The following is a 22,261-nucleotide window of genomic DNA, read 5'->3' on the forward strand; positions in this document are numbered from 1 at the left end:
AGAAATGGAGCGAGGAGGGGAAGACAGAGAGGGGAGGGAAAGACAGACACCTGCAGACCTACTTCACCACTTGTGAAGTGACCCCCTGCAGGTGGGGAGCCGGGAGCTCGAACCCAGATCCTTATGCTGGTGCTTGGGCTTTATGCCACCTGCACTTATCCCGCTGTGCTGCCACTTGCACTTAACCTGCTGCACTACCACCTCCTCCCCCCCCTTTTTTAACCAGAGCTCTGATCAACTCTGGCTTATGTTGGGGGGCTTATGTGGGGGGTTGAACCTGAGACTTTAGAGCCTCAGGCATGAGTCTCTTTGCATAACCATTATGCACTCTATACCCCCCCCCAGGACCAGCCTCTTTCTAACAGACCCCACACAGTGAGGGCCACTCCAGTACAAGCACAGGGCCACCCCCAAGCTGACTGTTCCTTCTAATGCTCCTCCATGCAGTGACTCCAGATGGGCCCACATCACAGCACTTGAGGTCTTAGTTGTAGCTAGAGCAGGCTCTTCCCACTTGTAGGCCTGTGAAAGTTCCTGGAAGGAGACAGAGCTTTGGACCAGGCCCCAGGGCCTGTGTGTGGGGGAGATCTCTCTCAACACTCGATGGCCCTGGCTGAGTAGATGCATGTAGGCTCATACAGCTCCACACTCAGACAACTGTTTATTCCATAATCATTTACCATAGAGGACAGTATACAGGTTGAAAGCAAAGAAAAAAACAATTTAACACAATATATCCAGTTATTAGCCCAGAGTATACAGGCTAAGATATGCTAGTCAATATAGAGGATCCACTGTGCTGAGGCGCTAAGTACTGAGGGGCCAAGAACATCACACAGCTGAAGAGCATCCAAGTGCTTAAAAAATCCAACTCGAGGCTGAATCAAGGAGGTCTTTCATTTCACAGTCTGCCATGGTTTCAGAGGTCTAGAGATTTCCTGTGGTGTGCTAGCTCTTTCTGTGTAATTGATTGATTGTGGGTAAACTACTGCTTTTCCTTTAAAACAAACTCATAGGAGCATCCCATGTAGCTGAGTAACTAACTGGCCAGATATGTGTGAGGACTGTGTGTGTGTGTGTGTGTGTGTGTGTGTGTGTTGGGGGGGGGGGCATTGAGAAAGCTGCTTCACACACTTCAGGGTGGAAAGGCATTGACCTTCCCCAGGGAGGGCCATCAACCCCTTCTATCTGTAGATCTGTCACTCTTGTCAGCTCCCACACCAAGTAAGAGTGGGAGTTTAGAAGTTATAGGGCTATAGTCACACAGGTCTGCCACTGCCTGCTGGCAGTGAGGAGTGTGCTCACTGTGCTAGATTTGTTTTACAGATATTTTTTTCAGGAGATACATAGGAGAGAGTATGTGCATGCTTGCACACATGTGCAGAGCACTGCTCTAGTATATGTGGACTGGGACCTGAACCAGGAACCTTTGGCATTCAAGTCCTGTGCTCTACTAGCTGAGCTGTTTCCCCAGCTGCCAAAGTTAAAAACTATTACTTAAAAAACATTTTATTTTTGATAGAAACAAATCAAGAAGGAAGGGGGGGATAGGTGAAAGAGAGACACTTGTGAACCATTTATGAAGCTTCCCCCCCATAGGTGGGGACTAGGGGTTTGAATGCTGGTTCTTGCACACAGTAAAGTATGTGCTCAACAGATGCGCCAGCCCCTGCACCCTCTCACAACCCCCCCAAAATAAAGTAAAAAACCAACTTGGGACTCTTAAGAAAAGTAGGAAACCCAGATTTGCCTTATAAGTCTTTGATTGCCAAGGTTGGTAGTTTATTCATATCTGGCTAAAACAATTTTTCAAGAGTAGCATAAGTGGGTTTAAAAAAAAGCCAAATTGAGGTTGTGAACTGCCAGTCCAAACTCCATACCTGGCTCCCTGCCTCCATTCTCTCCCTTCCTTCCCCCACCTTTCTCTCTCAGTATCTCAGAGGCATGTGAATCAGAACTTCTGGAGTTTTAATTCTTTATAGACATATTGTGGATGTTTTTTTTTTCTTTTTTAGCCCAGAGACAGCAAGCAGCCTGTCTCCATTCTTGTTCTTTGAGAATTTTTGAAAATTAGGATGAATATACTCAAATGGCGCAATCCTACTCTCACATTAAAATATTACACACACACACACACAAACACACACACACACACACACACACACACACACACACACACACACACACACACACACGATAGCACCACGTTCAACTGAATGAAAGTGCCACCCACAACAGGGCAGTGGAGAATTCTGGAAAAAAAAAAAAAAAACAACAAGGCAATAACAGAAAGGCCAAGTTGTCTCCTTCGAGTGTCCCTTGCCTCTACTCAGTGGCGCCCCCTGATGGCCTCTGTTTTCTCCACCATTACCACTTGATGTCTAACAGGTTGCTAACAGGATACACTGGGTCCTGGTGTGCAGTATGCAGGGCTTCCTGGACTCGGGGGGAGTCAGCCCCATCCAGCCACTCCTGGTACAGCTTCTGCATGTGGGCACTGCTTTCCGGGGGCCGCACGGGGATGTCTGTGTAGATGGCTTCCATCTGCTGCAGCAGAGCCTTGTCTGCATGTCCATCTTCTGTTTGGGCTTGGCCTTTGCCATTCAAGCACCCTAAAAGACAAGCAGGGAGCCTGTTTTTTCCTCTGCACGAGCAAGCTGAGGGATACTTCTGCCTTACTGGGAAGACAGCTCTGCCACAGGAAAGCAGCATTAGAGCTTCCATTGCTCCAATTCTCCACCTGGAACTACCTCCCTGCTGTTTTTAACTGAGCACCTCCATGACAATGTCACCCCCTCCTTCCTGATGTGGACTGATACAGACATCCACTATATATGTAGGTATAGAGACAGAGACAGAGAGAGAGACACACCAAAAGAGCACTACTCTACCCTTCATGCAGCTTCCCTTGGTGCTGTGGTACTCCTATATTGTACCAGGACTTGAACTCAGGTCTTTGAGCATGGAGGGGGGGGTGCTCTATTAGGTGAGCCCCACTTCTGCCCCCCAGAATTTTTGTTTTAAATAAAAAACATTCATTTTTAGAGACGGAGGGAGGGAAGAGAGAGAGAGAGGATGGGATACCAGAGCGTCTCTCTGATATATGTACTACTGAGAACTGAGCTTGGGGCCTCATGCATGCAAGTCCTGTGCTCTATTCACTGAGCTAAATCCCCTGCTGCTCCTGGGGCATTCCTTCTTTTCTTTCTTTATCCTTTTTTTTTTTTTTACCAGAGCACTGCTCAGCACTGGCTTGTAGTGATAGAACCTGGGACTTTGGAGCCTCAGGCATGAGAATTTCTTTGCATAACTATTATGCTATGCACACCCACCCCCCCCCAGGCATCTTTTTTTTAATATTTATTTTTCCCTTTTGTTGCCCTTGTTTTATTATTGTAGTTAATGTTGTTATTGATGTCATCATTGTTGGATAGGACAGAGAGAAATGGAGTGAGGAGGGGAAGACAGAGAGGAAGACAGAAAGATAAACACCTGCAGACCTGCTTCACTGCCTGTGAAGCGACTCCCCTGCAGGTAGGGAGCCGGGGGCTCGAACCGAGATCCTTACACCGGTCTATTAACGCTTTGCACCACCTGCGCTTAACCTGCTGCACTACCGCCCGACTCCCCCCTTGGTGCATTTCTTAGGAAAGCTCAACTGTGTGCTCTTTTCCTACTATGTGGGTATGACAGGAGAGGGACTGTCACATCATAGTCACCAGGGGAGGGCTCAGGCTCCTGAAAAGCCACTGAAGGTGAGCTTGGGGTGCCCAAGGAAGGCCTGCTTCTCAGGAGGCTTTGGAGGAGGCTCATCCAGCTACACTGCAGTGTCTTACCCCTAGGACAGGCAAGAACCTCCACGAAGTGGTATGGGAACTTTCCCCTCTTCAGTTTTAGGACCACATTCTGGATGTTTCGGAAGCCATAGGCAGCAGCAAAGCGCAATAGGACCTCTCCATCCTTTTCAAGGGTGACTTCCTGGAAGTCTTTGTTTCTACACAAAGAAAACAGACTTTGATTTAAAGAGTCCCTCTGTGGGTCACGATCATTTCAACCTACTTTTGGAATGTCAACATGGTATGTCTGTGAATAATACTCTTCCTGCCCCCTCCCCCCCAAAAAAGGCTTTTTAATCTTTACTGGCACATATGCCATAGGTAGGACAGTCCCCACCCCAACACACACGCAGGTGCTGACCTCAGGGTTCGATAAGTGACCTCCCTTACATCCTTGTTGAATAGCTCCTTGGCTGCGTGTCTGAATACATGTGCCAGGTATCCATCAGAGCTGGTCCCATCGTGTCGCCTCAGTTCCTCCTCCAAGTCTCCAAACCTCACCAGGCAGAGAAAATTCAGTGAGAATTAAAATCAACTTCCAAAGAGCTTCATGACCCCAGGCTGTCATGTGAAAACCTTTACAAACATGTCATGAGCACATTTTTATTTGAGGGTTTTTTGTTTTGTTTTGTTTTACCAGCACACTGCTCAGTTCTAGCTTATGGTGGTACTTGGCATTGAACCTGGGAGCTCAGAGCCTCAGGCATGAAGGTCTTTTTGTAGAACCATTTGCTGTCTCCCAGTCCTTTGAGTAATTTTTTTCCTCTGAGATTGTTTTATCTTATTTTTTATTGTTACCAGCATTGTCACTGGGGCTCAGTGTCTATACCCCTAATCCACCACTCAGGCAGACATTTTTTCCTTTTATCCCCCTTTTTTTTTCTTTCTTATTTTTGTTTATTTATTATTGGGTAGAGACAGAGAAAAGTTGAGAGGGGAGGAGGAGACAGAGAGAGAAACAGAGAGACATCTGCAGCCCTGCTTCACCACTCATAAAGCTTTCCCCTTGTAGGTGGGGACCAGGGGTTTGAACCTAGGTCCTTGTATACTTACTATAATGATTGCTTAACCAGGTGCGTCATCATCTGGCCCCCTCTTTCTTATTTTTATAGGACAGAGAGATGTTGAGAGGGGAGGGGAAGACAGGGAGAAAGAGGCTCCTGCAGCACTGCTTCACCTTTCATTGAAGCTTCCCTTCACAGGTGGGGACTGGGGGATTGAACCCAGGTCCTTTAAATGACAATGTCTTTATTAGTGTTTTAATGAGCACTATAAAACCACATTTGTGACTGAATCTCAACTGCAGAATTCTGCTCAGTGCTGCCCATCTGTAACTCCACAAGGGCTGCCCATGTGTCAGGGTATGCTCATCAGAACCCTGAGATGTCCCCACATCTCAGCTGGAGACTTGAGGGAATGAGGGGCTCTGGGCCAGCCAGGTTCCAACAGAGGTGTTATCTGGACAGCAGGCATTAGAGTTGCTTAGATTCTGTGAACCTCAGTCCCCAGAAGATCTGCAAACATACGTGCTCTGGGCAGTGTCCAGAGCCATATGGGAGTGCTGGCCCCTTCCTGCAGCAGAAACTCAGCTTGCTGTCTGGGATGCAAAAGGAGCAGAGAGCACTGCTTCATTCCTGACAGACTCAACACAGAGAGGGGCCAAAGTGCATCTCATGGCCCACGGACCATCAGACCTGTGTCCCTGGAGCCCCTGTAAAGGGTATCCCCAAACCAGGTTCTGCCCAAATCTGATTCAAGAGCTGGGAAGGCAGCCAATGCAGTTGAAGGGACTTGCCGAGTTTCCTGAAGAGGCAGGCACTGCTTCACATCACGGCTCTGGGCTTTAAGTGGCTGGTATGCCAAGCGTGAGATCATGGGGCATGGGAGGTCCCACCCACAAGGACCCCTTCCTGCAGAAGTCACTCACAGAGTGTCCACAGAAGCTTCTTTCACTGAGAGATCACTCCGCTCCATGATCTGAATGATTTCACCTGCAGACAGGTAAGAGGCATAAATTGTGCTGGAAAGGCAGCTGGGAGGGAGGGCGCAAGACCTGCATGTGAGAGGTTCTTGAGGTCTTCCCTGGCACCACATATTCCAGAGTGATGTTCTGTTCCCTTTTCCTCCTTAAATAAATAGCATATCACTTCCTCAAGAGTTGTTTCTGGTGGTCCGGGAGGTGGTACAGTGGATAAGGCATTAGACTCTCAAGCATGAGGTCCTGAGTTCAATCTCTGGCAGCACATGTACCAGAGTGATATCTGGTTCTTTCTCTCTTTATCTCCTATAATTTCTCATGAATAAATAAGTAAAACATGAAAATGTTTCTGGTGTTGGTTTCCTTTCCCTATGGAATTCTAAGGGAAGGTAACCTTAGAAATCCCACTATAAATGTAGGAACCAGCTTACAATGAAACATATTTAGATGTAAGAGAGAGGCCTGCTTTCACTTTCTGTCCTTAAAATCATGATGGCTTTTTGTAAATAACAGTAAATTTTTTTAAGCTAAAGAAGCAGAAAGGCAGAGAAAGAGAAAAGGAGAGTGAGACCCTGAGTCCCCAGCAAAGCAGCACTGTAGTCAGGTGAGCTATTGTGCCAGCCCAGTTCAGTGTGCTTCCCGAGTGGAAAGTCTGTATATAACAGCCTCACAAAGACAGGATGATCAAACAGCACACAGGGTACATAATATGAAGTATGGTTTTCTGCAATGGCATCAACTAGAAGGACCATTTTCACCTTTTCCTTTATACCAGGATCCCCGAGAAAACCTGCCAGAAAAGTGAAACTCTATGTCAGCTCACAAGCCTCAGGTGTGCCTGAGACACCTGTGAGCATGCATGGAAACCACTGAAAACCAATGACTGCACTCAGAAACCCCATCACTGCATGTGGTCCTTGTGAAACTGCTGCTTAAGCAGAGGGCCCAGAGCCCCACTCCTGGTGGTGGAGGATCCGATGACTAGTGGCTGTCCACCCTCATCACACTGCTCTCAGGAGTCTGCACTGTGTGGATGTCGTTTGGAGGCATCTACATGCTGGTTTTTAGATCAGAGGCGCCCACTAAGGGCAGTCTCTGGCCCTGAGAACCAGCCTGACACTCTTAGGGACACCCTCTTTTAATTTTTTTAAAAGATTTTATTTATTTATTAATGAGAAACATAGGAGGAGAGAGAAAGAACCAGGTATCACTCTGGTACTTATGCTGCTGGGGATTGAACTCAGGACCTCCTGCTTGAGAGTCCGATGCGCCATCTCCCAGACCACCCCCTTTTAATTTTTAAATTTTAATTTAAAATATTAAAATTTTAAATGTCTGTTGCCACTATGGTTATCACTATGGCTCATGGCTATATGATGAATCCACAGCCCCCAGCAACCTGCTTCACCACTCATGAAGCTCCCCGCTCCATATGGATGGGGACTGGAGACTTGAACCTGGATCTTTGCAACTGCATACTCTACTGAATGTGCCACTGCCCAACCCTAGAGTGCTTGAATTTTTTAAAATTTATTTTATTATTATTTTTTTAACTTACACTTTTTTTTTGTCTCCAGGGTTATTGCTGGGGCTTGGTGCCTGCACTACAAATCCACTGCTCCTAGACATTATTTTTTCCCTTTTGTTGTCCTTGTTGTTTATCACTATTGTTGTTATTATTGTTGCTGTCATTGTTGTTGGATAGAACAGAGAGAAATGGAGAGAGGAGGGGTAGACAGAGAGAGGGAGGGAAAGACACCTGCAGACCTGCGTCACCACTTGTGAAGCAACCCCCTGCAGGTGGGGATCTGGGAACTGGAACTGGGATCCTTACGCTGGTCCTTGTGCTTTGCACCTTGTGCGCTTAATTCACTATGCCATCTCCCGGCCCCTAGCACTTGGATTTTTACAGACTTAAGCTATAAGAACAGCCCAGACTTTTTCAGGGACTCATCTCCATACCCCACTAGAGCCTGCTGTGCCTCTCCAGGGAAGACCACCCACTAGAAGGACCATTTTGATCTTTCTTTTTACACCAGGATCCCCGAGAAAACCTGCCAGAAAAGTGAGACTCTATGTCAGCTCACAAGCCTCAGCTATACCTGAGACACCTGTGAACATGCTGGAGCAAATATTTCTCCCTCCATGAGCTCCTGAATGTTGATCTGCCTTGTCAGGATGCATTCCTGGCTATGAGTGACTCTCCCATGAGCATAAAGGTGCCAGGAGGGCTGTCCCTGCTAAGCAGTGCTTCCACCCACCTCTCACCTGAGGTGAGTACGCAGTCAGCACCCCGGGAGCCATGCAGAGCTGTGAAGTCTTCTCCAAGCGCCTCCAGTTTCTTGTCATAGCAAGGAGCCACAATGACATGAAAAATCTTGTCTGGAGACAGGTTCTATGAGGAAAAGCAAACCTGAGTCTGAGGCTGAGGAGCAGTAACTGCAGTTAATGTTCTACTACTGAGCTATTAACTGAAGCAGCTGAGTGTTGCAGTCCCATGCCTATGTCGTGTGTGTGTGTGTGTGTGTGTGTGTGTGTGTGCACGTGCGCGCGCGCGCATGCGTGCACCTTTTCAGAGGTGCGCCTTCCCTGGGACCCAGCCCCTCTCTCAAGGGTCATATGTCTACTCCAAGTGTGCCCCTCCCCCAGGTGGCCAAAGCAACACCTCTTATCTGGCTCAAAATGGGTCTGTCCAAAAGTCCACAAGGCCGAGTTGGGAGACTCCGAGGAACTAGTGAGGAAACTGAGGAGCCTGGCCTGTGTCACTGAGCCTGTGCCATGTTTGGAAAGAAGTGACAGACCATCACTGAGGGTTGGCTGGTTCGTGCAAAGGTTCCCTTAAGTTTCCCATCTTCCTGGATAGCCTCTTTTTTATATATATATTTATTTTTATTTATTTATTCCCTTTTGTTGCCCTTGTTGTTTTATTGTTGTAGTTATTATTGTTGTCATTGTTGTTGGATAGGACAGAGAGAAATGAAGAGGGGAGGGGGAAGACAGAGAGAGGGAGAGAAAGATAGACACCTGCAGACCTGTTTCACCGCTTGTGAAGCGACACCCCTACAGGTGGGGAGCCAGGGCTTGAACCAGGATCCTTATGCGGGTCCTTATGCTTAGCGCCACCTGCGCTTAACCTGCTGCGCTACAGCCCGACTCCCCTGTATAGCCTTTCTTGCTGCTCACAGCTGAGATGGAATCAGTGACTTTTGGGTGTGAGGTCCTAAGAGGATACTTATCATGGCTCCTTGTCACAGCACCTCTGATGTACACCTGGCTGAGAAACACCTCATTTCCCCCACATGGTGGAGTTGAGTGCCATGATGTCAATTCCTCCATTTTCTCCTGTCCCCATACTGAACACACACAGTAGCTGACACAATGTGCATCACCTGCTTGCTGGCAGACATCCCAGGCCAACCAAGCAGGAAGGAAGCATTCACTTCGGTATATCTACAAGACTGCCTCTGCATGCTGGACTCAGTCCCCTGGAGGGACTTCAAGTCAGTTGAGGACACATGGGGCCCAAGGAAGCAGGGGACCCCTTATAGGTAAGGGACAACAGGTGGAGGTGGGGGGAAGTCAGGACACAGTTATGGCAGCTGTGAATGACTCAGACTGGAGGCTGCTGGAAGTAACAAAACCAAGGGCTGCATGCTGGGGCTAAGAGGGGCCTGGAGTGGGTCAGCATGACGTCCAGCTAACGATAGAAGGCCACCCATAGGAGGGGATCCTGGCCACTGTGGATGTGCAAAAGGCAATGGGTACTTCCAGGTGTATGGCTATAGCAGTGGCTACTTGCTGGGACTGGTGTGGTCTAACAGGAAGGCCAGTGTGTGTGTGTGTGGAGGGGTGAGGCTCACAGAACCCTTTAGCAGGGAGGGGTGCTTTCTACTGACGGGGGCTGAGAAGTTCTGATACCCTGAGGGATCCCCTCCCTGGCAAAAACTCAACCATCTTACCCGGAGGCTCAACTCTGGCTACACACTGCTCTGGGGGAAAGGGTTGGCTTACCTGCCGTCTTGCAAAATAATCTTTCACCAAAGAGCCCATGATCTGCTGGGGGGACTTGGCGGTGCAGAGGTGGGGGGTGACTGGGTGCCCCAGCACCCGCTCAGCATAGCGGACCCAACCTGGGGAGAGAATGGGTGCTGTATCAGCTCCTACGGCTGCTTCTTGTCCTGCACTAGGGACACCGACTCCTGTGAGCCATCAGTGCGCTAAGACAGGCAGCCTCTAGGTGCAGCTTCTTTAGGCCCGCCCTACTGGGAGCACACAGCAAACCCTCCTGACAACCCTCCTCTATTCTTAGCAGCTCAGGACACAGGAATGTCAGGTGCAAAGGTCACAGATCTGCTAGGAATGTGGGCTCCCACTGGGCCTAAGCCAGGGAGGAGGGCAGGATGGTGGCTCCTTTCAAAAGAAGAGAAGCTTAGGAGTTACAACCTCTTCCTGTCAGCAAGGAGCACTGCCCCTATGAACTTGGTGCTTGGTGCTCCCACTCCATGCAGTGCCAGGGACTCGAACTCAACTCCACACACACAGTGAAGTAGACACTCCTGCCCCTCAGTGTCAGCACATTCTTTTTTTTTTTTTTCTTTCCCTCCAGGGTTATCGCTGGGGCTTGGTGCTCGCATTACAAGTCCACTGATCCTGGTGGCCATTTTTCCCCCATTGTTGTTGTTGCTGTTATTGTTGCATAGGACAGAGAGAAATTGAGAGAGGAGGGGAAGACAGAGAGGGTGAGAGAAAGACAGACACCTGCAGACATGCTTCACCACTTGTGAGGACACCCCCCTGCAGGTGGGGAGCTGGGGGCCTGAACCAGGATCCTTGTGCCAGTCCTTGTGCTTTGTACTATGTATGCTTAACCTGGTGTACCACCACCTGGCTCTCTGTCACCACATTCTTTATGCTATAATTTTTAGTAAAGCTTATACCTGACACACGAAAGTTTACCACATTACAACATATAACCATTTGGGCTTTCAGAAAAGTCATGATGTATTTATTCTGTTTTACTGTTTCATTTGTAAATATCATTTATTTATTTTGGATAAATAACAAAAGACAGAGATACGTTGAGAAGGAAGGGAAAGGCAGAAGAGGGAGAGAGGGAAAGAGAGATACCAGCAGCCCTGTTTCACTGCTTGCTGTAGGTAGAGACAGGGGCTTGAACCCAGGTCCTTGCACTATATTGTGTGCAGTCAACCAGGTATGCCATTGCCTGGCTCCTTTTATGTGTTCTTTTTTTTTAATTATTATTTTTTAAACTTTATTTATTTACTATTGGACAGAGACAGAGAGATATTGAGGGGAAGGGGAGGTAGAGATGGAGAGAGACAGAGAGACACCTGCAGCCCTGATATACCACTCAAGAAGCTTTCCCCCTACAGGTGGGGACCAGGGGCTTAACCCAGGACCTTGCACACTATAGTGCGTGTGCTTAACTAGGTGACCACTGCCTGGTCCCTTTTAAAAATTATTTTTAAATTATTTTATTTATTTTGTTTTTGAGAGAGATGCAGAGAGAGAAGACACAAAGAAAAACACGAGAGCACTGCACAGCTCTGGCTTATTGTGGTGTGGGGGATTGAACCTGGGGCTTTGGAGCCTCAGGCATGAAAGTCTCTTTGCATAACCATTATGCTATCTACCCCAGCCCCCTTTTCTATGTTTTTCTATGCAAAAATGCTTCACAAGCGGTGAAGTAGGACTATAGGTGTCTCTCTATCTCCCCCTCCCCTTTCAAGTTCTTTCTATCTCTATCCAATAATAATCAAATTAAATTAAAAAGAAGTGTTAAAAAATAAAGAAACTTGGATGTGAGGGTGATCTGGCTGGTTAGGTGAACGTCCCTTTTCCTCCCTCACTGCTTCATGTAAATCCCTCTCAATGCTGCACACTTGGTCAAAGAGGATGACCTTCCCCAAATAAAAATAAAGAAACTTTAGAAATACAAATAATGGGGGGTCAGGTGGTAGCGCAGCGGGTTAAGCGCACGTGTCGCAGAAGGACCTACAGAAGGATCCCGGTTCGAGCCCCCGGCTCCCCACCTGCAGGGGAGTCACTTCACAGGCAGTGAAGCAGGTCTGCAGGTGTCTATCTTTCTCTCCCCCTCTCTACTTCCCCTCTTCTCTCCATTTCTCTCTGTCCTATCCAACAACGAATGACATCAACAATAACAATAACCACAACAAGGCTACAACAACAAGGGCAACAAAAGGGGGAAAAATGGCCTCCAGGAGCAGTGGATTCATGGTGCAGTCACTGAGCCCCAGCAATAACCCTGGAGGCAAAAAAAATAAATATAAATAAGGAGAAGAAATCAACACAATGGTCAGGTTCCCCCTCACCTGCTTCCCCAAACCACCATAAGGTGATAAGCATGTTGGCTGATACAAAACTGTGCATCCACACTCCACCTCCCAGTCTGAGGCTGAGCACGGCAGTTCCCGCTGACTCCACCCTTCCCACAGCCCTTGGGTTGCCGCACTAAGGCTCACCAGGACAGGCGGAGGTTAGCATGGGCAGCGCTGGTTCGTCCTCACTGTGCCGATGGTAGCGATGCACAAATTCTTTTTGACTCTCCAGGATGCTAAAATCTGCAGCGATTGTTGTGTCAAACACATAGTGCACCCCTGTGGGGAGAGGGGTGTGGTCAGTTTCATGGTACACAACACAGGATTCACTCATTCTGGAGATGCTGAAACATGCATCAGCAAGGCTCTGAGCCAGTGAAGCCTTCTTTGGCTCTCTGCTATCTACTGCATGTGTTCTTGTGGTTTACTTTTCAACTCCCCTCCCCCCCATATTTTATTTATTTATTAATTATAAAGATAGGAGAGAAAGAACCAGACATCACTCTGGCACATGTGCTGCTGAGAACTGAACTCAGGACCTGATGCTTCAGAGTCCAATGCTTTATCCACTGTGCCACTTCCCAGACCACTCAGCTTGTTCTATATTATATAAAACAAATAGCATGTATCTATCACCACTCACAAAATAATATACTCTCTCTTGACCCTATGCAGATGCATATATATATATATTGTATACCACACAAAAATTAATGAAGTGTTACATGGGTGCCAGTAGTATTCCCTTCCAATCCACTGACCTCACTGACCTAGTTATACTGCCGTCTGTGACATTGGTGTGACTAACTTAAAGTGAGTTCAGTAGACTGGCTGAGCATACATATCTTGTCTTCAATCTTATAGTGATTTTAAAATTAGCTTTCTTTTAAAAAATTTTTTTATTCTTGCCTTTAGGGTCATTACTGAGGCTCCCTCCAAACCTTTTCAATATTACTACTTGAGTGCACTCCTATCTCTTTCTTTCTTTTTCTTTCTTTCTTTCGCCTCCAGAGTTATTGCTGGGGCTCGGAGCCTGCACCACGAATCCACTGCTCCTGGAGGATATTTTTTCTCTTTTGTTGCCCTTGTTGTTTTATTGTTGTTATTATTATAGTTGTTGATGATGTCATTGTTGTTGGATAGGACAGAGAGAAATGGAGAGAGGCAGGGAAGACAGAGGGAGAGAGAAAGATAGATTAACCTGCAGACCTGCTTCACCACTTGTGAAGTGACCTCCCTGCAGGTGAAGAGCCAGGGGTTCAAACTGGGATTCTTAACGCCGGTCCTTACACTTCACACCATATGTGCTTAACCCGCTGCGCTACCACCCGACCCCCTCTTTCTTTCTTTTCAGAGACAGAAGCAGAGAGTGTAAAAGAGACCACAGCACAACTTCCTCCAATGTAGTAGGGGCTGGGCTTAAGCATGGGCTGCACACATAGCAAATCAGTGCACTAAGTGATTTATTTTACTTATCCTACAATTAATTAACTATTGTGTGTGTAGGGAGAAAGAAAAATTAGAGCACCACTGTGCTATTTTATGTGATGCCAGGGATAAAACCTGAGGCATCACAAATGTAAGGTATGCACGCCACTCCTGAGTACTTCCTCAGTGACTGTTTTTTGTTGTTTGTTTTTTGTTTTTTTTACCAGAGCACTGATCAGCTCAGGTTTATGGTGGTACAGGGGATTGAACCTGGAACTTCAAAGCCTCAGGCATGACAGTCTGTTTGCATAACCATTATGCTATCTACCCCTGCTGGTGACTTCTTTTTTTAAAAAATTATTTATTCATTAATGAGGAGTGGGGGGGGGGAGAAAGAGATAGAATTAAAAACACCAAAGCATCACTCTGGAACATGTGATGTTGGAGTTCTAACTCAGGACCTCATACTTTTAAGTCCAAAGCTCCACAACTGTGTCACTTGCTGGGCTACCTGTTAACTTAACATTGGCAAATTAGCCTGAGACCAAAAAATGTACTTTCCCCCCATATAAATATATATTTATAAATATATATATATATTTATAAAGAGGAAACACTGACAAAACCATAGTATAAGTGGGATATAAGTCCACACAATTCCCACCACCAGAACTCCGTATCCCATCCCCTCCCCTGATAGCTTTCCTATTCTTTAACCCTCTGGGAGTATGGACCCAAGGTCATTGTGGGGTGCAGAAGGTAGAAGGCCTGGCTTCTGTAATTGCTTCTACGCCGATTTCCTCCTTTTTTAAAAACATGGCACAGGGAAATGAACAGAGGGCCTAATGCATGTGCAATATAGTTGAGTGGCCTTCCTAATCCAGGTTTTATATTCTTAGAGAAATGAAAAGATGAGAGTAAGGCAGACACACCAATGCACTGCTCCACCATCTATGGGAGTCCACTGGTGATGTCCATGGTGCTCCCATGTGGTACCTGAGCCTCATGCATGGTGAGGCACCTACTATACTCACTGAACTATTTTCTGGCTCTGAGGATGTGTTTTCGATAATTGATATAAGCAGCTTTATATATGCAGCCAATATAAGTCTTAAGAGCAGTCAGTTATTTACACACACACACACACACACACACACACACACACACACACACACAGTAGGGCAGCCTAGAGGATGGCCCAGAACTAAAGCAGTAAACTTTGATGTCCGGCACCACATGTGCCAGAGTGATGCTATGGTTCTTTGTCTTTCTCATTAATACAAAAAATAAATAAAATAAAATAAATACTATAGGATAGTGAGTTCAGTGGTACAGTGTGAAGCCTTGGGATCAAATCTCTGGCAGAAGAGCAACAAGTTGGTCCTTCCCTGATCCCAGAGAGGTCATCCCCAGCTAAGTGCATACATCACCAGGTACAAGGAACCAAATTCAAATCCCTGGTCCCCACCTACGGGGGAAAGCTTGAGTGGTGAAGTGGGCCTGCAGGTCTCTCTTTTTCTTTTTCTTTTTCCTCCAGGGTTATCACTGGGGCTTGGTGCCTGCACTATGAACCCACTGCTCCTGGAGGCCATTTTTTCCATTTTGTTGCCCTTGTTGTTTTCGTTATTGTTGCCACTGCTGGCTGTTGTTGTTGGATAGGACAGAGAGAAATTGAGAGGGGTAGGGGGAGACGGAGGTGGGGTGGGGTGGATAGCCACCTGCAGACCTGCTTCACTGCCTGTAAAAGCGACCCCCCTGCAGGTGGGGAACCAGGGCTTGAACTGGGATCCTTGCACTGGTCCTTGAGCTTCGTGCTACATGCACTTAACCCACTGCGCTACCACCAGGACCCCAGGTCTCTTCTTTTTCTATCTCCTCCTCCCCTCTCAATTCTTCTGTTGTATCAGAATCAAACAAAACTAAACACACACACACAGATGGGAGTAGGGTGTGGTGGGTGACAGCCTCTAGAATGGGCCAGAGGTAGCTTCTCTTAATACTCAGGTCCCTTGAGTCTTATGGACATGCTCATCTTTCCTGTGCTGTTGAAAACTGAACTCTGGAGGTAAGAAGAGCAGTTACAGACTCATGTTACACCATGTTCTCAATGATACCAAAAGATGCCTCACCTAGACTTTTGAGGAAGCCACAGAGTCTCCTTGATGCATCGGTCACACTGAGGCTGAATTTAGCAGCAAAATAAGGCAGAGACTGAGGACACACTGACACTGCCAGCACCTTGTGCTTTGAGGTATCACATTTCTAGAAGGGGAAATAGAGAACATCATGTTTATGGGGAGGGAACGTCAAGTACCTTCATGGAAAGTCCAGGATAGGGCAGGGGTAGATAGCATAATGGTTATGCAGATACCATTGTGCCTTAGGCTCCAAAGGCCCAGGGGTTCAATCCCCCACACCACCATAAACCAGAGCTGAGCAGTGCCTTGGTTAGAAAAGAAAATCCAGGATACACACACAGAGAGCAATGTTCTATGAGAAGCCTAGTGAAACAGGCATTGGCAGACATAATTTTTTAAAACTTTTTATTATCTTTATTGGACAGCCATAAATTGAGAGGGTAGGGGAGATGGAGAGAAAGAGAGACAGAGACACAACTGCAGCACTGCTTCACCACTCGCAAAGCCTTCCCCTGCAGGTGGGGACCAGGGCTTGAACCTGAGTCCTTGTGCATTATAACTAACATATGTACTCAGCCAGGTGTGCCACCACCCAGCCTCTGGCAGACATAACTGAAGACCAAAAAAGTTAAAAGATTAAGTGGGACATCCCTAACAGTAGATAAATTCTAGATAAATTTGAATGCCTGGAAAAAACCAGGGGGGCTGGGTTCACCTAGTAGAATATACACTTTGCCATGTGACCTGGGCTTGAGCACCAAGCACCTCATAGGAGCCACATGCAGTACAGGTGCTGTGGTGTCTCTCCTTTCTTCCCTTCTGTATCTTAAAAAAAAAATTCTGCTGGTAGCAATGAAAATGTGCAGGCATGAAGCCCCAGCAGATAAAACAAAAACAAAAGAGAGGGTGATTTTCAAGCAATAAATATAAAGTATATGCATAATTAAAATGACCTAAACATAGTCAAACCACCTAAGTATATTTTATTTTATTTATTTATTCATTTCCTTTTGTTGCCCTTGTTGTTTCATGGTTGTAGTTATTATTATTGTTGTTGTTATTAACTGATGTCATCATTGTTGGATAGAAATAGAGAGAAATGGAGGAAAGGAAGACAGAAAGGGGGACAGAAAGACATCCGCAGACCTGCTTCACCGCTTGTGAAGCGACCCCCTTGCAGGAGGGGAGCCGGAGGCTCGAACCAGGATCCTTACGCCTGTCCTTGTGCTTTGGACTACCTGTGCCTAACCCGCTGCACTACCGCCCGACTCCCCTAAGTATATTTTAATTACAAAATACACAAAGACCAGAGAGGTGGCTCAGGATAAAGTACATGCCGGGCTCTTGGGTTTGATTCCTGGCACCATATAAAACAAGACAGATAGACAGGCAGGCAGGCAGGCAGGCAGGCAGACAGACAGACACACACACACACACACACACACACACACACACACACACACACACCATCATAAATGGCAAAGTAGTATTCTGATCTCTCAATTAAAAAAAATGTAACATTTGGTGTGGGATGTGGTGCAGTGGTCAAAGTGTTATAATCTTAACTATGAGGTTTTGAGTTTGATCCCAAATAATCCAAGTGATGCTCTGGTTCTTTCTCTTTTATTCTCATTAACAAACAAACAAATGAGATCTTTAAAAATTTTTTTTTCATTACTTTTATTTATTTCTTGGATAGAGACAGCCAGAAATCGAGAGGGAAGGTGGGGGATAGAAAGGAAGAGAGGCAGAGAGACACCTGCAGCCCTGCTTCACCACTCACAAAGCTTTCCCCCTATAGGTGGGGACCAGGGACTTGAACCTGGATCCTTGCACACTGTAACATGTGTGCTCAACAAAAAGCGCTACCACCAGCCTCAACAAATGAAAACTTAAAAACAAAATTTGAGCTTTCTTCCAATAAATAAAAAAATAACTTACACATACACCAAAGCAGTATCCAGAGCTCTGCCCTTAAAAGACGTCAAGCTCACATTTAATGGCAAAATTTAGTCATTTTAAGAGGTGGATACTTCTCACCTTCTATAAACAGTTCTAAAAATCATCTCAGAAGCAAGTATGAAATCACAAGGCCACCAACACCTTGAAACTGAAAGCAGGCAGTGTCAGATCAAGAACTCGACAGAAAAATGGAGCTCAGGGGACTGAGTGGTAGCGCACCTGGTTGAATGCACATGTTATAATACACAAGGACCCAAGTTCAAGCCCCTCATTCCCCACCTGCAGAAGGAACACTTCACAAGTGGTGAAGCAGTGCTATAGGTGTCTGTCTTTCTACCTCTCAATTTCTGGCTGTTTCTATCCAATAAGTAAATAAAGATAGTAAAAATTTAAAAAATAGAACAATGGAGCTCAGTGTTATATTGAAACATTATGAACATGGTGGCACATGCAGGCTGCAACCAGTAACAATGTGAGCTGGATATCAGTGTGACATGTCTCCAGTGCCAGCCTGACCTGGAGACAAGAGGAGACAGGTTTATCCCACAGAGTCCTCTCAGTTCAGATGCTGTCATCAGAAAACAAGCGAACCTGAACACAATACTCCAGAGGCACCGTTAGCCTTGGTCTAGCTGAGGGTGGGTCTGGATTACCCCAGTGCCCCAGCTGCAAGCTTAAGCTGACAAAGCAAAGTCAGACAGTGCTAAGTCACCAGCCCCTCTAGACAAGAGCCTGCCCGAGCCCCAAAATTCCAACTTCCATGCTACTTCCTATACTGCTCATATGAGTTGGTTGATGGTTCTGTGCTTTGTGGCTGATAGCATCCTAATCTATCTGGAAGTAGGAATGGGGTACACTTTCCAAAGGCTAATCAGGAGACAGGGTAGGCGGTGGTATGGCCCAGGGCTCAGTGCTCACTAATTTAAATGTTACTACTCTGAGGATGGAGCTCAGCCTCACTCTATGGCTAAGCATAGCAGAGCAGAGAAAGAGAAACAGCTAAGGCCAGGGGACAACTCAGCCTGCTAGAATACCAACTTGCATTCCTGAGGCCCCAGAGGCCATAGGTTCAACCGCTGGTGCCACCTCATGCCAGAGCTAAGAAGTGCTCTGGTTATCTCGTGTTCTCCTCCATTCTATCATACTAAATAAATAAAATCATACACACAAAAAGGGAAGCAGCCTTGTTCCTGATGACAGTCCTGCGTGGCTGACTCAACCAACCCCACACCACCTCTACTTTTAAGCTTTGGATTTCGTTCCTGATAACAGTCCTGCGTGGCTGACTCAACCAACCCCACACCACCTCTACTTTTAAGCTTTGGATTTCGTTCCTGATAACAGTCCTGCGTGGCTGACTCAACTAACCCCACACCACCTCTACTTTTAAGCTTTGGATTTCAAGACACAACTGTTTCCTCTTTACTTCAGTCTGAGTGGTTGTCTGAAAAGCTGCCTGTTATAGAACCTGATGGAAGTCTCTGCAAATGTGTTAATAGCCAGTTTGTTGTTGTTATTATTGTTAAGATTTTTTCTAGCAGGGTTTTTGCTGGGACTTGGTGCCAGCACTATGAATTCACCACTTATGGTGCTGTTTTTTCCTTTTTTGTTTTTGTTTGATAGGACAAAGAAATTGAGAGGGAAGGAGATAGAAACTGAGTGAGAAAGAGATATCTGCAAACCTGCTTCACCATTTGTGAGGCGTCCTCCCTACAGGTGGGGAGTGGGGACTTGAACCCTGGTCCTTACACACTGTAACATGGATGCTCAACTGGGTATGCCTGGCCCCCAATAGTCAACATATACAAGCATTTCTACTAACACAAGAAAATAAGATGTTAGTCCCATTTGCCATACTATTACTTAAAATTAGTTTAAAGACTCTAGAAAATATAATCAGAGGGGCTGGGTGGTAGTGCACCTGGTTGAGCACACAGGTTACAATGCCTGAGGACCTGGGTTCGAGCCCCCAGTCCCCACCTGCAGGTGGAAAGCTTTGCAAGTGATGAAACAGGGCTGCAGGTGTCTCTGTCTCCAGTCCTCTCTATTTCCCCCTTCCCTCTTAATTTCTGTCTCTATCCAATAAATAAATAAAGATAATAAAAATTTTAAAAGAATATAATCAGAAAATTAGACGACGTGAATATTACTGACAGTCAAAATAAAAACCTAAGCAGAGGAGCTGGGTGGTAGCACACATTATAATGCTCAAGGAGTTGGTTTGAGCTCCCAGTCCCCACCTGCAGGGGTGGGGGTAGAGGAGGAGGGGGCTTTACCAGTAGTGAAGTAGTGCTACAGGTGTCTCTCCCTCTGCCCTCTTGATTTCTGGCTGTCTCTATTCAATGACTAAATAAAGATTTAAAAAAAAATCCCAAGATGATCTAAGAAACTATTGGGACATTAAGTTTACATTATAGCCACATAGGGCCAGGTGGTAGAACAGCTGGTTAAGTGCACATGTTACCAAGCTCTAGAACCTAGGTTCAAACCCCCAGTTCCCACCTTCAGGGTGGAAGCTTCACAAGTGGTGAAGCAGGGCTGCAGGTGTCTCTCTCCCCTCGCTGTCTTCCCCTCCTCTCTCCATTTCTCTCTGTCCTATCCAACAACGACAGTAATAATAACCACAACAAGGATAGACAACAAGAGCAATAAAAGGAGAAAAATGGCCTCCAAGAGCAGTGGATTTGTAGTGCAGGCACCGAGCCCCAGCAATAACCTTGGAGGTTCCAAAAAAAAAGGAAAAAAGAAAAAGGAGAGAAAGGAAAAATTTTAATTGGATAGTGCATGTGCTTTGTCAAGTTCATGATTCAGGTTCAGGTTCAGCCCCTACCCTACCAACAGAGTTTCAATGCACTGGTGTCTTTCTGTATCCTTACTGTTGTCTTGTTTTTCTATCTTAGAAAGAGAAGGTTGATTTTTTTTTTCCTCTCTCCCTACCAGGGTTTTCTTGGGGTTTTGCTTTCCAGATAGTGAATGAGAAAGAGAGGAGAGACACCACAGCACTGCTATCCCACTATGAAGCTTTCCCTTTGGAGGGTGCTCATATATGGTGGCTGGGGGCTTTGAACTTCAGTCCTTGTGCATGATAGTGTGTTCTATTGAATGAACTGTCTCTCTCTGTCTCTCTCTCTCTTTTTTAAATATTTATTTAGTTATTCCCTTTTGTTGCCCTTGTTTTATTGTTGTAGTTATTATTGTTTTTTTTAATATTTATTAATTTATCCCTTTTTGTTGCCCTTGTTGTTTTTTATTGTTGTTGTAGTTGTTATTGTTGTTACTGATGTCATTGTTGTTAGATAGGACAGAGAGAAATGGAGAGAGGAGGGGAAGAGAAAGAGGGGGAGAGAAAGATAGACACCTACAGGCCTGCTTCACCGCCTGTGAAGTGACTCCCCTGCAGGTGGGGAGCCAGGGACTCAAACCAGGATCCTTACGCCGGTCCTTGCACTTTGCGCCACATGCGCTTAACCCACTGCACTACCACCCGACTCCCAAACTCTCTTTTTTGTATCACTTTGGTACATGTGCTGCTGGGAATTGAACTCAGGATCCTGGATGAACTATCTCCAGCACCCTAGGATAAATACATTTTTCCTTTTATTTATTTTTTCCAGCCCATTTTTAAAAATCTGTAATTAACGGTAGTTTACAAGATTATAAATTTACAGTTTCATACTGCACCCACCACCAGAGTTTTGTGTCCCTACCCTCATAAAGATAACCACCACAGTTCTCCAAAAAGTCTTAAGGAATAGTTTGCTTACTTCTGATTATTATTACTGTTTTTTGGAAGTTCATGTATTTCAGTTCTCTAGATTCTATATATAAGTGAAACCATCTTGTAATCAAAACCTTTTTATTTTTATTTATTTATTTATTTATTTATTTATTTTTACCAGAGCAATCCTCAGCTCTGGCTTATGGTGGGACAGGGGGTTTGAACCCAGGATCTTGGAGCTTCAGGCACGAGGGTCTCTTTACATAACCATTATGCTATCTACCCATGCCCTAAAGACATATTTCTTTGTCTTTTAAAAAAAGCTTTATTTGGGGGATGGGCGTAGCATGCAGGTTAAGTGCACATGGTACAAGCTCAAGGACCAGCGGAGGGATCCCGGTTTGAGCCCCCAGCTCCCCATTTGCAGGGGGTGTTGCTTCCAAGCAGGTCTGTGTCTTTCTCTCCTCCTCTCTTAATTTCTCTCTGTCCTATCCAACAACAGCTATGACAATAATAGTAATAACAACCACAAGAAGGGCAACAAAATGGGAGAAATAGCCTCTAGGAGCAGTGGATTCATAGTGCTGGTACTGAGCCCCAGCAATAATCCTGGAGGCAAAAAAAAAAAAAAGTTTATTTATGAGAGAACCAGAGCATCACTCTGGCACATGAGATGCTGGCAATCAAACTCAGGGCCTTACACTTATAAATCCAGTGCTATAACCAGTGCACTATCTTCAAGGTCACAAGAGACATATTTCTATTTAAATTGGGCCAGGGGCTGAGTGGTAGTACACAGGGTTGAGCACAGGTATTAAATGCGCAAGGACCCAGGTTTAAGC

The 22,261-nt window shown here is 46.0% G+C and overlaps 1 protein-coding gene across 4 annotated transcripts in view; it reads right to left on the bottom strand.

Moving 5' to 3' along the window:
• Positions 1-644: 644 nt before the first annotated feature.
• The window catches only part of NARF (nuclear prelamin A recognition factor), a 32,871-nt gene continuing 11,254 nt past the window's right edge, over positions 645-22,261 (bottom strand). For 3 of the 4 annotated variants that reach the window (XM_016188754.2, XM_060171695.1, XM_007524451.3), the window contains 8 exons: positions 15,731-15,863; positions 12,318-12,452; positions 9,826-9,944; positions 8,083-8,209; positions 5,764-5,827; positions 4,198-4,332; positions 3,837-3,994; positions 645-2,612 (listed from right to left, as the gene is read on the bottom strand). In XM_016188754.2, the coding sequence (XP_016044240.1) occupies positions 2,368-2,612; positions 3,837-3,994; positions 4,198-4,332; positions 5,764-5,827; positions 8,083-8,209; positions 9,826-9,944; positions 12,318-12,452; positions 15,731-15,863 (1,116 nt within the window). In that variant the 3' untranslated portion in view covers positions 645-2,367. The remainder of the gene's footprint in view (positions 2,613-3,836; positions 3,995-4,197; positions 4,333-5,763; positions 5,828-8,082; positions 8,210-9,825; positions 9,945-12,317; positions 12,453-15,730; positions 15,864-22,261) is intronic. The other variant, XM_060171696.1, reaches the window with a different exon arrangement.

This window comes from Erinaceus europaeus, chromosome 14, assembly GCF_950295315.1.
Source record: "Erinaceus europaeus chromosome 14, mEriEur2.1, whole genome shotgun sequence".
In the NCBI taxonomy this organism is placed as follows: domain Eukaryota; kingdom Metazoa; phylum Chordata; class Mammalia; order Eulipotyphla; family Erinaceidae; genus Erinaceus; species Erinaceus europaeus.